The sequence below is a fragment of the Nycticebus coucang genome, chromosome 1 (assembly GCF_027406575.1).
Source record: "Nycticebus coucang isolate mNycCou1 chromosome 1, mNycCou1.pri, whole genome shotgun sequence".
In the NCBI taxonomy this organism is placed as follows: Eukaryota; Metazoa; Chordata; class Mammalia; order Primates; family Lorisidae; genus Nycticebus; species Nycticebus coucang.
Genome location: NC_069780.1, coordinates 2,728,976 through 2,744,941, shown reverse-complemented (window position 1 = coordinate 2,744,941; position 15,966 = coordinate 2,728,976). Strand labels below are relative to the sequence as shown.

Sequence of the window (15,966 nt, the reverse complement as noted above, 5' to 3'; positions counted from 1 at the left end):
TCCCTTTACTTCTCCACAGTGCTCTGCTTTGTTTTCAAGGCAACACTCAGCACTCAGTGAGACCATCCTGTTCATTCTCTTCTTTTTGTTATTTTCCATCTCTTCCTCAAAACACAGAAGCACCACTGGTCCAAAGACACACCTTTTACATTCACCCCTGGAACCTACCCCTGAGAAGGAATACTTTCTAGTGTGGAAGGTACATTTCTCAATGAATGAATGAACTCAGGCCATAGCAGCATATGGTTATGAGGTGGTTTAGAAGTTCAAATTTTTGCAGCCTCAGTTACTTTAAGTTACCACAATTCTCAATGTTGTGAAAAAAAGATTCACTTTTTTCCTACCTGAAAACACATGCTGGAGCTGAGTTTACTTCATGCAGCATTATCCATTTAATCTTAAAGCTGACAGGACCTAATTTTAAGGGAGTGCTAGCTTTCTGACACAGACAAAAACCTGTCAAGGAAGTACACCATTAATAAAAGGAGAAATGAAATTTTCCCAATTTCAAAACACATGAGTTCTTTAAATTGCTATTAATATTTGTGCCACTCAAATGCTACTAAAAACCACCAATTGTTTAAGCCTTAAGAATATGGGGGACAGAGCAAAGTAGGAAAAGCAAGCTATATTATCCAAAATTCTGTAAAGAAGGAAAAGCTGGTGGTAAACATCAGTTTTCTTAATTGCCTAAGCACAAGATGATCCCCTTTGAAAAGGGCTCAGAGTGACTAATCCCTAGGCAAGTCTCTCTCCCGGGTACCTGACCATGGGAACCCCTGGCTGCAGAGACATCTAGTGAAAGAGACACCTGGCTGCAGAGACACCTAGTGAAAGAGACACCTGGCTGCAGAGACACCTAGTGAAAGGGGCACCTGGCTGCAGGGACACCTAATGAAAGGGACACCCGGCTGCACGGACACCTAGTGAAAGAGACACCTGGCTGCAGGGACACCTAGTGAAAGGGACACCTAGCTGCAGAGACACCTAGTGAAAGAGACACCTGGCTGCAGAGACACTTAGTGAAAGAGACAACTGGCTGCAGAGACACCTAGTGAAAGAGACACCTGGCTGCAGGTACACCTAGTGAAAGGGACACCTGGCTGCAGGGACACCTAGTGAAAGGGACACCTAGCTGCAGAGACACCTAGTGAAAGAGAAACCTGGCTGCAGAGACACCTAGTGAAAGGGGCACCTGGCTGCAGGGACACCTAGTGAAAGAGACACCTGGCTGCAGGGACACTTAGTGAAAGAGACACCTGGCTGCAGAGACACTTAGTGAAAGAGACACCTGGCTTGATAGACAGCTAGTGAAAGGGGCACCTGGCGGCAGGGACATCTAGTGAAAGAGACACCTGGCGGCAGAGACACCTAGTGAAAGGGGCACCTGGCTGCAGGGACACCTAGTGAAAGGGACACCTGGCTGCAGGGACACCTAGTGAAAGAGACACCTGGCTGCAGAGACACCTAGTGAAAGGGACACCTGGCTGCAGGGACACCTAGTGAAAGGGACACCTGGCTGCAGAGACACCTAGTGAAAGGGACACCTGGCTGCAGAGACACTTAGTGAAAGGGGCACCTGGCTGCAGAGACACTTAGTGAAAGAGACACCTGGCTTCAGAGACACCTAGTGAAAGAGACACCTGGCTGCAGAGACACCTAGTGAAAGGGACACCTGGCTGCAGGGACACCTAGTGAAAGGGACACCTGGCTGCAGGGACACCTAGTGAAAGAGACACCTGGCTGCAGAGACACCTAGTGAAAGGGACACCTGGTGGCAGGGACACCTAGTGAAAGAGACACCTAGCTGCAGAGACACCTAGTGAAAGAGACACCTGGCTGCAGGGACACTTAGTGAAAGAGACACCTGGCTGCAGAGACACTTAGTGAAAGAGACACCTGGCTTCAGAGACACCTAGTGAAAGGGGCACCTGGCTGCAGGGACACCTAGTGAAAGAGACACCTAGTGAAAGGGGCACCTGGCTGCAGGCATACCTAGTGAAAGAGACACCTGGCTGCAGAGACACTTAGTGAAAGAGACACCTGGCTTCAGAGACACCTAGTGAAAGGGGCACCTGGCTGCAGGGACACCTAGTGAAAGGGACACCTGGCTGCAGGGACACCTAGTGAAAGAGACACCTGGCTGCAGAGACACCTAGTGAAAGGGACACCTGGCTGCAGGGACACCTAGAGAAAGGGACACCTGGCTGCAGAGACACCTAGTGAAAGGGACACCTGACTGCAGAGACACCTAGTGAAAGGGACACCTGGCTGCAGGGACACCTAGTGAAAGGGACACCTGGCTGCAGGGACACCTAGTGAAAGAGACACCTGGCTGCAGAGACACCTAGTGAAAGGGACACCTGGCTGCAGGGACACCTAGAGAAAGGGACACCTGGCTGCAGAGACACCTAGTGAAAGAGACACCTGGCTGCAGAGACACCTAGTGAAAGGGACACCTGGCTGCAGGGACACCTAGTGAAAGGGACACCTGGCTGCAGGGACACCTAGTGAAAGAGACACCTGGCTGCAGAGACACCTAGTGAAAGGGACACCTGGCTGCAGGGACACCTAGAGAAAGGGACACCTGGCTGCAGAGACACCTAGTGAAAGGGACACCTGACTGCAGAGACACTTAGTGAAAGGGGCACCTGGCTGCAGAGACACTTAGAGAAAGAGACACCTGGCTTCAGAGACACCTAGTGAAAGAGACACCTGGCTGCAGAGACACCTAGTGAAAGGGACACCTGGCTGCAGGGACACCTAGTGAAAGGGACACCTGGCTGCAGGGACACCTAGTGAAAGAGACACCTGGATGCAGAGACACCTAGTGAAAGGGACACCTGGCTGCAGGGACACCTAGTGAAAGGGACACCTGGCTGCAGAGACACCTAGTGAAAGAGACACCTGGCTGCAGAGACACCTAGTGAAAGGGACACCTGGCTGCAGGGACACTTAGTGAAAGGGACACCTGGCTGCAGCGACACCTAGTGAAAGTGACACCTGGCTGCAGGGACACCTAGTGAAAGAGACACCTGGCTGCAGAGACACCTAGTGAAAGAGACACCTGGCTGCATAGACACCTAGTGAAAGGGGCACCTGGCTGCAGGGACACCTAGTGAAAGAGACACCTGGCTGCAGAGACACTTAGTGAAAGAGACACCTGGCTGCAGAGACACTTAGTGAAAGAGACACCTGGCTTCAGAGACACCTAGTGAAAGGGGCACCTGGCTGCAGGGACACCTAGTGAAAGAGGCACCTGGCTGCAGAGACACCTAGTGAAAGGGGCACCTGGCTGCAGGGACACCTAGTGAAAGAGACACCTGGCTGCAGAGACACTTAGTGAAAGAGACACCTGTCTTCAGAGACACCTAGTGAAAGGGGCACCTGGCTGCAGGGACACCTAGTGAAAGGGACACCTGGCTGCAGGGACACCTAGTGAAAGAGACACCTGGCTGCAGAGACACCTAGTGAAAGGGACACCTGGCTGCAGGGACACATAGTGAAAGGGACACCTAGTGAAAGGGGCACCTGGCTGCAGGCATACCTAGTGAAAGAGACACCTGGCTTCAGAGACACCTAGTGAAAGGGGCACCTGGCTGCAGGGACACCTAGTGAAAGGGACACCTAGTGAAAGGGGCACCTGGCTGCAGGGACACCTAGTGAAAGAGACACCTGGCTGCAGAGACACCTAGTGAAAGGGGCACCTGGCTGCAGGGACACCTAGTGAAAGAGACACCTGGCTGCAGAGACACTTAGTGAAAGAGACACCTGGCTTCAGAGACACCTAGTGAAAGGGGCACCTAGCTGCAGGGACACCTAGTGAAAGGGACACCTGGCTGCAGGGACACCTAGTGAAAGAGACACCTGGCTGCAGAGACACCTAGTGAAAGGGACACCTGGCTGCAGGGACACCTAGAGAAAGGGACTCCTGGCTGCAGAGACACCTAGTGAAAGGGACACCTGACTGCAGAGACACTTAGTGAAAGGGGCACCTGGCTGAGAGACACTTAGTGAAAGAGACACCTGGCTTCAGAGACACCTAGTGAAAGAGACACCTGGCTGCAGAGACACCAAGTGAAAGGGACACCTGGCTGCAGGGACACCTAGTGAAAGGGACACCTGGCTGCAGGGACACCTAGTGAAAGAGACACCTGGCTGCAGAGACACCTAGTGAAAGGGACACCTGGCTGCAGGGACACCTAGTGAAAGAGACACCTGGCTGCAGGGACACCTAGTGAAAGAGACACCTGGCTGCAGAGACACCTAGTGAAAGGGACACTTGGCTGCAGGGACACTTAGTGAAAGGGACACCTGGCTGCAGAGACACCTAGTGAATGGGACACCTGGCTGCAGGGACACCTAGTGAAAGGGACACCTGGCTGCAGAGACACCTAGTGAAAGGGACACCTGGCTGCAGGGACACCTAGTGAAAGGGACTCCTGGCTGCAGAGACACTTAGTGAAAGAGACACCTGGCTTCAGAGACACCTAGTGAAAGAGACACCTGGCTGCAGGGACACCTAGTGAAAGAGACACCTGGCTGCAGAGACACCTAGTGAAAGGGACACCTGGCTGCAGGGACACTTAGTGAAAGGGACACCTGGCTGCAGAGACACCTAGTGAAAGGGACACCTGGCTGCAGAGACACCTAGTGAAAGGGACACCTGGCTGCAGAGACACCTAGTGAAAGGGACACCTGGCTGCAGGGACACTTAGTGAAAGGGACACCTGGCTGCAGAGACACCTAGTGAAAGGGACACCTGGCTGCAGAGACACCTAGTGAAAGAGATACCTGGCTGCAGAGACACCTGGCTGCAGGGAAGCTGCAGGCCAGAGACTCCTGACAGTCACCAAACCACAATGATTGAGGACATGATGGACGGAACTGCCTCCTCAAAACCTTGCTCTCAGGTTTTCAGGAGTGAGATTCCATCTGGAACCTTACTGACAGGGCAGCTGGAATTCCATCTGGAACCCTCTGGACAGCACAGGTATGATTTCATCTGGAGCCCTCCTGACAGGGGAGCTGTGATTCCATCTAGAACCCTCTGGACAGCACAGGTATGATTTCATCTGGAGCCCTCCTGACAGGGCAGCTGGGATTCCACCTGGAGCCCTCCTGACACGGTGGGTCTCACTGCTCCCTGAAAATATGCTAAAGACAAGTCTTAAACCTCAGTAAGCAGGGGTCTTTCCTAGAACTGTAACCCTCTGAGAGTGAAATATGAACTGCAGGGGTTTTGCTGAGCTGTGAAAAGGAAAATGAGATGCTTTTGTTGTTAGCTGTCACTATTATTCCAGAACTGTGATCACTGCTAAGGGAAGCTTTATGTGAGCCCTGAGTTTAAGAATACCTTCAAGATCATGAAAAGCATCATCCCAAGCACACTGGATTAACTTACTCCTTTATTATACATGTGTAAGAATAGAATTAGGGGTCATTCAGTCACAGAATATTCCTTTCTATATTTCATTTTTATGTAGTCATGGCTTTACTATTTCATCACTATACACGGTTTCATCCTCTTACTTCCTGACAAAATATTTAAATTTGGTATATTTCTGCAAAAGACCAACATTCCGAAAATAAGAGTCAAGGCATCCAAGTGACTTTATAAATAACAGACAATAAGTGCTAAAAGTGATTATAATATACTTTAGAAACTGACTGTAGGCCTCAGGAGTAGCTTCTCAGATGAGCTAGTTAATTACTGAGTATCTTGGAAGTGACAGCAGTAAGCAGTGACAGGGGAGCTCCCTGAGAAGCTGCAAGGTATTTCTGTGTCCACTGCACCTAGCGCTGCCATGGACTGTACTTCCCTAAGGAGAGACTGTAGCTGTGAGATGTTACTGCGTTATTCATAAACCTGAAAATGTCAACTCTTTGAAACCATGGGACCAGCAAGCACAGTATTACTATAAGAGTTAAAGCTAAGAGGTAAAACAATGAGAAAAAGTAACTCCCTCATTCTCATGGTTGATTTCATATTCACATGAAAACTCCGTTTTCTTGAGCACCCATCTCATATATATGTCAATTTTTTAAAGAATATAAAAGGAATAAAGTGGAATAGAAAAGCAAATCCATCTATGATAATTAGGAAAAATAACCAGATAATTAAAAAAAAAACTCCATAGCAACAAAATAGAAGAGATTATTCACATGGATACTAGATGAGCTCCAGATATACTTTTTATTCCACTTCTCCACAGGTGTTTTTCTGCTTAATAAATATAACATCCAAGTTGGAACGGCAAAGCACTGAATCACCTAAACTTTGGCTATGCTCTTCTTCTGCTATTAACTATTTTGAGCTATTTCTCAATAAAGCAGCTGCTACTAAAATCATAAGTATGTAGTCTTGGCAAAGACAGAAACAAAAGTGCAGTCCCCAGATTTGTTTCTTCTGTTTTCCCAAAACAGAATCTCATGTAAAATATGCCCTCAAATGTTGTCACCATCTCACTGTCAGAAAGAGCAATGTGGCTCTCTTAGACTCTGCACATCAAGCCCAGTGCTTGTGCCAGGGAGGCTACACGGCTCCAGGAAGCAGCAGGGCAAGGCTGTTCAGGCCGTATCCAGGCAGGACACTCAGCGGATCAGAAATGTCGGTCCTGGTCAGGGGAAGGTTTGGGTCCAACTCGGACAAGCACACAGAGCAAGTTGGACTTCACTGCCAAGATCACTTCCAGGACACTGGCTAATTAATTACAAAAGCTTTTTCAAAACAAATTTGAGCCTGGCAATCTTTTTTTCCTAACAAACAAAGAAAAGGGTTAAAAATAAAAACCAAGTTTACCATAGTTTCATCTTATTTGCAAGTCCATTTTTCTTCTTTTGATCCTAAAATGATATAGGAGCTTTTGCATTTGAAGTTACTAAAATAGAAAGTAAGAGACTAGGAGTATCAGTTTGATCGCTCTCTGCACTTCTGGCTGCAGAACAGATCACACATCAGTCACAAAGCTGTTCTTCAGACTCTGGTAAGAAATAAGAAATGGAGTTTCTTTCTCCTTTGAGAGCCACAGCTACTCTGTTTCCCCAAAAGTAAGACATCCTCCGAAAATAAGACCTACTTACAGGAAAGATAAGACGTCCACTGAAAATAAGACCTAGCGCATTTTTGGGAGCACACCTTAAAATAAGACACTGTCTTATTTTCGGAGAAACAGGGTAGTGTGATAGATACAATAGATCGACAGTTAAAATGATACATTTATTAACCTTCATCTTGTGGCTTAAAAACAAAAAGAGAACAAAACTCCTGAATTAAGTCATCCTGGCTTCATCTTAACATGAATGTTGGTGACTATGGGAGGCTAGAGAAAGGCACCGAAAATTCTGGTTTTTACTGCAGTGCAGACAATGAGGGCCGGGAACAGGTGAGGACTTCTGACATGTTTTAAACATGCTGCTGCCATTTCTTTGAAGCTTTGAGGTTTTTTATTTAGAAAGCATGCTTTCACAAATTTCAACATACTGTATTCTTAAAATATACTCTTCTTCCACAAGATACCTGCCCAGCTGGGAAAATGGCATACTTTACACCCAATTCTCTTTAAGAGGAAGCAGAGATTCAAACGTGACCTCAAGTAGGCTACCTACTGGAGGTGTTAACAGACAAACGAATATATGGCCAGTGAGATGACTTAACTATCATTACCTTTGGCTTAAGTATCCCCCCAAATTCTTACCAACGGTCATCATATCATGGCCCTTTATAGTTTTAGTAGAAAATTTGCTCAGGAATTAGCTCCTCCAATCCCCACAATAAATCGAGTCTGAGATTGTTAGTATTTTAAAACTGAGACAACTGTAGCTCCAAGATGCAAACTGCCCAAGTGAACGTATGTGTAAGGGCTAGAGTCAAGACCCATTCTGCTCTTCTGATTCCAGGCTCCCTCAGAAAAGCACAGACCCCCTCTCTGCACAGAAGGGTATGTTGTGAGGGAGGTAGCCCCCATCTCTGGTCCCTCCCAGTAGCTTCACACGTACACTGTGTCACATTTCAAGGAAGCAAGAATTCTGTGCTTACCTGGTCCTTCTCTGGTTTATCAGAAATGTCATTCAGACTGGAGGAAGTCAGATTCCTGTGGGTCATGGCTGGGCTACCTGGAAAAACACAAGTAAACTCTAATTAAAGACTCCTTCTCCAAAACACAAAGACTTTGGCTGCACACATCCTGAACACCACTGGATAGTGATGGGAATGCTGATGATGCTTTTAACCACATGAAGGTTCTCCTGAAGAGCTTTCCACAACCTAACCTGGAGTATGAACACAATTAAACAGGAAGCATGTAAAATCCCAAATGCCTAGTTTAAGATGTAGTCCCTAGTTCTATTTCAAGATCAGTTAACTCAGAAAGAAACTTCTAAAATAATAAGCAGAAAATAAACTGGTCCCTGCTGGGCTCCCTGTGTCACTGCCCCGTGTGCGCTTGCTGGGCTCCCTGTGTGTCACTCTCTGGGCTCCGTGTGTGTCATTCTCTGGGTCCAGGTGTATCACTCGCTGGGCTCCGTGTGCGCTCACTGGGCTCCCTGGTGCACTCTCTGGGCTCCCTGGTGCACTCTCTGGGCTCCCTGGGTGCGCTCGCTGCGCTCCCTGTGTGCACTCGCTGGGCTCCATGTGTCACTGCCCCGTGTACGCTCACTGGGCTCCCTGTGTGCACTCGCTGGGCTCCATGTGTCACTGCCCTGTGTGCACATGCTGAACTGCCTGGACTCCATCCTTTCTCTACCACACGTAAACGTAAGTGACTTCCTTACCATCAGCAGAGCCGGCCCAGGATGTGGGGCCAGGGCTGCTCTCCTCTGGGCCCCAGAAGCCCTCCCAGAGTGCTGCCCACTTTGGCCTCCATGAGAAGCCACCACATTCCCTTCTCTGGCTGGTGGAGAAAGTTTCCCTGGGTGTCCATCTCATCTAGATGCTTTGCTCTTTGCCTCAGTGGTGCTCTCCCAGCCTGGCTTACTTCTCTGCATTTCCGCCTTTAACCTGCCAAACCTCTTCTTCAACACAAAGAATGATGTTAGAAGAAATACTACACGGAAACCAATCTCCCTGCCAATCAGTGCAGCAGCAGGTGAGATTCACTGGTGACCATCCAGGATTTCAGACACGGTCACACACACAGAAGGGATGTCCGGAGGAGCCACGGGCCATTTTCAAGTGCACCATGTTAACCAACAGGACCCTGAACTCTCATCCTGCAGTTGGACCTGAAAGTTCTGGGCTTGCTCAGCAAAAAGTAACTTTTCAAAGCCAAGGTGTCTGACCCACCCACGGCAGGGTGCTGAGTGAAGCCTTCATCCCTAATCCCAGTGGTCTGACTCAGGTTGATCTTCACAGCAAGAGGACAAAGGTCAAAAAGAAGCAGCAAAATTCTAACCCACCTTCCCATTTGCTTCCAAAAGCATTCTTTAGTTTACAGATTTTAATTCCTGTGGACAGAAACTTCAACACAAACTTCAACACATAAAACACTAAAATCTATTCCTAATCAGTTAATGCCTATATAACAGCCGCTCTTTAAATAACATAATTTCTTTTAACTAGTAGATCAGAAAAATTATGTGAGCTGACAAGACAGGATATTTTCCACTCTGCTGCATTTCATTAAGCATGGCCTAGATCTCTTAAATCTTTTACCTGCTAGGGTGTTTCATTCTAGGAAAATCTAAGCACAAGTCATTATTCAAAAGAAAGTAACATCTGAAAATGTGCTTTATGAGCAAAACAGAGAACCCCTTAAGAGGCCACGCTTTCCTCCTTGAACTCTACACCAGATCACTAGTGCTCACTCAGGAGGCAGAACATCAGAGGCAGACCTGAGTGCCCCAAATAGTGCTGAGATCGAAACTCGTAGAAAATGACGACTAAGTATAATTTTATATTTTACATTTAAAAACAAAGAGAATGACTGCCTGAATAAGTGAAGAAATCTGTATTATATATTCCTAAATCAATGACTCCTTAGCAATTGTAATCATAAGTTAAAAGTAACTTATGTAAGTGAATAGGTAAGAGTTATTTCTAGTCATCAAATCAATTATGTATAAATGGAAGCACTGAAATAATTTTAAAGCCGTTTTCCATTAAGTAATTTAAATGTCTTGGCCAACAGCTTAAACTCATTGATTTGTTTTGTGAAGTCTTCATAAATATGCAAAGGTGCTTTTCAACCCCAGCACTGCCCCGAACTGCTACAAAATCTGAGCAGGTGAAAGCCAAGTTAACGTGAGGTTTGTATTAGGATGGTGATCTTGATTGATGAGACAACTTTTCCAAGAAATCTTATATGCTGTCTCATCAGTCTTCTCGTTTCTGGAAGCCAGTTAGAGTATGATTCTCTAGAGTTATTTGATACAAACATAGGCACAGGCCCAAACAAGACCCAGGAACCATCTGAGAAGGGAAGACCAGGACTAAGAAACAACCAAATCTATTGCCCTTCCTAAATGTAAGTGACTCTCATTAATGAAATTAATTAGCACCAACAACTTCACTAACATTTAACAAGGCAGGAGTTTGCTGCTCAGATGAGCTGCACTTTAAACCTTTTCCCACCTCCTTCCCTACTAAGCTCTTGCTGACCAACTCACACCACACACTCCCCAAGACCCTGAACCAAAGAGGACTCCTTCCCAAGGCCCTAAGTGAGAGGCTCCCAGGGTGGTCCCCAGCAGTGGCCACACCACACAGAAACACAGATTCTTGGGCCTCACACCAAAACAATTCAATCCACACTCTGGATGTAAGGAGCACCAACGTGGGTTTCAGCAAACTCGTCACGTGATCCTATAGCATGCCAAGGATCGAGAACCACTGGGCGAAGTAACCTTGCTGTCTTAATGGAATCTGCCCTCATGTGAATCTGAGCTGAGAGAGCCACATAGGAGTTGAGGGGTGTGGACAGGGGAATATTGTGATTACACTGCCCTCCTCCAAGCCGCTGCTCTAAATTATAATACATCAAAAAAATCATTAAATTAACACCTCCGCCACATAAACACACAAAAAGGGTCACGTGTGGCTTTTCCTGTGAATCCTCACCTAAATGACTAAGTGAATAAATAATGTTGTTTTAGAACTCACTGCTTAATCAAGCTTTTCCAGAAACATGTTGCCAAGTCAAAGAAGAAAAGAACAGAGCCAGAAGAGATTCCAAAGCAGATTATATGCAGGAATCAGAAATCTGTGTGTGGCATTTTGGCTAACATGAAAGGCTGCTGCACAGGGTCCAACAACGTTCTGCTGGAGAAATATCAGCACACAACATTCAGCAAGACACATGGTCAGAGTAAACCACTGCTTTCTAGTTAGAGTTTTGGCCTATAATGTAAACTCATTTTACTGCAATCACAAGCAACTGTGTAATGAGAATGTCACCTATTACTAAACACAGGGGTACCCACAGCGTGTCACTTCTGCAACAGGTGGTCGTTCACTCACTCAAAGCTGCAACCAACAGCCCCTTGTCATCTAAAGTCTTAGGGTTGTTCTTGGTCCAAAGAAACTTTTTTTAAAATTTGATTTTATAAAAAAGGAGAACCAGTTTCAAGTGCATGATCATAACTAATTTCCATGACACTTTGTTTTCTGGCCACAAGAAAAAGAAAACTTTGGAGAATCACATTTTCGAGGACTTTGACACAACCAAAAATTTTATTTTCAAAGTACCCACTTGGCAGGTACGTACTGTTGCTATAAAAATTAATTACATTCTGTACTAATTTTGAAAAGCACTATTATTCTTTAGCATTCATATAGCAATTCATAAAATCTTTTGCAAATATATCTACAACATACAACAAAAGGAGTGAGAGAACTTACAGCCCAGAAAAGGATCATGTTTAAATGTGTACATATTAAATATAAGATGTAAATATGTAACACGATTATATTAACTCCCCACTCCTCTCCCATCACCATAATGAGCCAATGAGAAACAGGCACAAGCTAAAAGAAAGATCTCACAGCCTATGAAATGAACTGTGTTGTTTATGCTTAATAATAACTACATAACATTTTTAAATATATAAATACATAAAAAGGAACTAAGGTACCTTACATATAACAGACATATAAGTAAATCTGGTTGTACATGTGAGAAAATTGGGAAGAAAGCAAGTGTAGTTTCCGAGTAATGCCTGTTAATGTGCTCCATGCTTCCACTGGTCCACTTCCTCCATCTTCGTTGATCTAACAAAACCTACGAGAAGATGTCTATATTTGAGATTAACAGTCAACTAACTCTTTTCCACACTTAGTATTTTAATTTACATTATCTTACTTCATCCTCAAATGGGTAGTATGGGTTACTGTTATTATTGCTACTTTATGATAAACAAATGAACTTGAGGGAGGCTAAGAGCATAGTCACTCTACGAGTGGTAAAACAACAATTGAAGCCTGGATTTCTCACTTGCAACCCACTGCCTCTGAGAAGAAAACTGATCCATGCTACTGACATACAAACTCTGTCACACGCAATGAAGAGATGTACAATGGCAAGGAATATATTCTAGCTCCGTGCCCAGTGTGTGCAGTGCAGCCTTGCTAAGATATCCCAGCTCCGTGCCGAGTGTGTGCAGTGCAGCCTTGCTAAGATATCTCAGCTCCGTGCCCAGTGTGTGCAGTGCAGCCTTGCTAAGATATCCCAGCTCCGTGCCATGTATGTGCAGTGCAGCCTTGCTAAGATATTCCAGCTCCGTGCCCAGTGTGTGCAGTGCAGCCTTGCTAAGATATTCCAGCTCCGTGCCCAGTGTGTGCAGTGCAGCCTTGCTAAGATATTCCAGCTCCGTGCCCAGTGTGTGCAGTGCAGCCTTGCTAAGATATTCCAGCTCCGTGCCCAGTGTGTGCAGTGCAGCCTTGCTAAGATATTCCAGCTCCGTGCCCAGTGTGTGCAGTGCAGCCTTGCTAAGATATTCCAGCTCCGTGCCCAGTGTGTGCAGTGCAGCCTTGGTAAGTATATTTAAGGCAAATGTGTTCTTGGTTTCCAACTTAGCTGTTCCCAAAGACAGACTTTGTATTTCTTTACTTTTTCATTTTCATAAAGAATAAAAGGAGAAAAAGTACTGATCAACTACTGTGTTTGTGACTCTAAGTAATATCCCCAAATCACAGCTCCGTGACAAAGGAGGAAGGGTGCTGAAGACAGCACCAACCACAGGGAATAATGTTGGACGCTCCAGAGTGTCTGACTCCAGTCACAGCTCAGTGTCTCTAATGCTCCACGATGCACACACAGCCGATGCTCCGTGACTCCCATGCTGGTTTTCCACATTTCAAGTTACTTCAACTATAATTTCTTCTCATTTTATCCACTAAACCCAGGAGTATGACGGGACAAAGAGAAGCACTTAGGATACTTACAATGATTTTGACTGGGAAAGTCTGGAAGGACTAAAAGATAAGTTTAGATGTTGTCAGACCAGTTTCCCCGTTTTCTATGACAATGAGTTATTAAGAGCTGACCGACTCTGCGATACCATCTAACTCCAGTAAGAGTAGCCCACATCACAAAAACCCAAAACTACAAATGTTGGCATGGGTGTGGAGAAAAGGGAACACCTCTCCACTGCTGGTGGGAATGCAAGCTAGTACATTCCTTTTAGGAAGAAGTTTGGAGAACACTCAGGGATCTAAATGTAGACCTGCCGTTTGATCCTGCAATTCCTCTTCTAGGTGTATATCCAAAGTTACCAAAATCACTTGGCAACAAAGATATTTGCACCAGATTGTTCATTGCAGCTCAATTCATAATTGCTAAGTCATGGAAGAAGCCTAAGTGTCCATCAACCCATGAATGGATTAATAAATTGTGGTATATGTACACCATGGAATACTATGCAGCATTAAAAAAGATGGAAACGTTACCTCTTTTATGTTTACATAGATGGAACTGGAAAATATTCTTCTTAGTAAAGTATCTCAGGAATGGAAAAAAAAAATATCCATTGTACTCAGTACTACTGTGAAACCAATTTTTAATCACTCACACTTTCAAATGAAAAATGAAACACAACTATAGCCTAGGATGAAGGAGAGAAGGGGAGGGAGAGGAGAAGGAAGGGGGTAGATTAATAGAGGGAGGGATAGTAGGGAGACCACCCTATGGAGCACAGGGCAAGTACAAGTTGGATCTATCAGGTGTAGAACACAAATGTCTTAACGCTGTAATTGGGTAAATGAGGTGAGAGCTATGTTGATTAGTAGGTCTAAGCACTCCAATTTGTACAAATAATCAACACATCAAATCACATAATGGCATAAATGTATTTATGATCTATGTACAAATGACTTAATAAAAAAAAGAGCTGACCCCACCAAAAATAATAGCAAAATAAGTCATTAAGGTCCCCTATTCAGCACCCCCCAAATAAAATGCAGAAATTTCTGAAATGTATATATCATATTAAAGAAAGTTAAAGATATCATGGGTCAGAAGAAGTCCTTTGAAGGATTCATAACTAAGAAAAAATCAATTTGGGTATTTTTGCTTATTTCATTTTTAATTGTTTTGTTTATAAGGTTTCATTATTTGCTCATTTTGACTTAATATAATGCAGATTATACTGAGAGAGTCTAGAGCAGTGGTTCTCCATTTTCCTAATGCCGTGACCCTTTAATACAGCTCCTCATGTTGGGGTGACCCCCAACCATAAAATTATTTTCGTTGCTACTTCATAACTGTAATTTTGCTACTGCTATGAATCGTAATGTAAATATCTGATATGTTGGATGTATTTAGGCGACCCCTGTGAAAGGGTCATTCAACCCCCAAAGGGGTCGCAACCCACAGGTTGAGAACCGCCAGTCTAGAGGCAAAGCCCTTTGTGTGTTAGCTGCAGAGCCTGGAGTTCGTGGTACCTTCTGAATGCCTAGAATGACCTCCAAGGATGGAGTCACCACTGAGGACGCTACTGAGCAGAGGCCGCCTCCTGCACAGAGAGATGCTGTGTGCACAGCCTGAGAGCTCTCCTCCTTAGGGAGAATAAGTAGGAGGTATGCAGCTGGCCCAGAACTAAAAGACTTTGCCAAATTGCCAAGAGCCTGTCATCCAGCAGCAGGAAGACAGGAGGCTGCAAAGGAGTGAAAAATAAGCCCACAAAGGAAGCAGCCGGGAGTGAGGAGAGAGGAGATGTGGCAGGGTGTAAGGCCAGCTGGGGCACAGAAAAGCTGGGGACACTGAAATAATTCAAAGCATGTGATTGTCTTGGAGATAAGAAGATATCAGATAACAACCAAAGTGTTCGAATAAAGTTCCAGCCAGAAGCTGAAGTCATCCCTAGTGTCCCAAATGTATAGGACAAAGGTCACAGGGAGGATGTCCTTAGAGGTGGGAGTGTGCGGAGCCTCACTGCAGCACAGCACGCCCCTGTTTCCCAGGCCTCGTAGACACCTCTCTCTCCTTCCAAAGGCTGCTCCTCCCCTTTCAGACCTCCCCTATGCACGGTCCCCTGGATCATCTGTTTAACCTCGACTTCCTGGACCCCATTCTCTACTGTCTTGTTTTTTTGTTTTTTGTTAGGTTTTTTTTTTTTTTTTTTTCCAGTTTTCTTTGTGGGCTTCTCCTAAGACTCAGTGTGAGGTCTTGGACATTTCAAGTGAAACTCACATGATTCATCTCTTCTATACTTTTAAATTCTGACCAGCAAGAGCAAAATGCTCTAATTCATGGTGACTCCTATTCTAGTAATATTGTGCAAGACATGTAACTTTTATTGGCATCTAAATTAGGAAGCTTAGTTTTTATAAAAGTGTTTCATTCTCCTAATCACACACACACGTACATTAGTAAGACATATGAACTCTCTACTCAGCTGAGAAAACAGAAACTTGCACCAAAGAAGTTACTAAATTCCCATTAAAGCACTAGAAGGACCCTGTGGTCCCTGCAACAATAGTATTTGTGGGTCTTTAGTTCTCCCTGTCACATGTGCACACACAAACAAGTACAG

At 45.3% G+C, this 15,966-nt stretch overlaps 1 protein-coding gene across 3 annotated transcripts in view; it reads right to left on the bottom strand.

Moving 5' to 3' along the window:
- SLC4A4 (solute carrier family 4 member 4) overlaps positions 1-15,966 on the bottom strand; it is a 394,952-nt gene that overhangs the window by 132,480 nt on the left and 246,506 nt on the right. For all 3 annotated transcript variants that reach the window (XM_053566691.1, XM_053565978.1, XM_053567426.1), the window contains exon 7: positions 8,039-8,115. In XM_053566691.1, the coding sequence (XP_053422666.1) occupies positions 8,039-8,115 (77 nt within the window). The remainder of the gene's footprint in view (positions 1-8,038; positions 8,116-15,966) is intronic.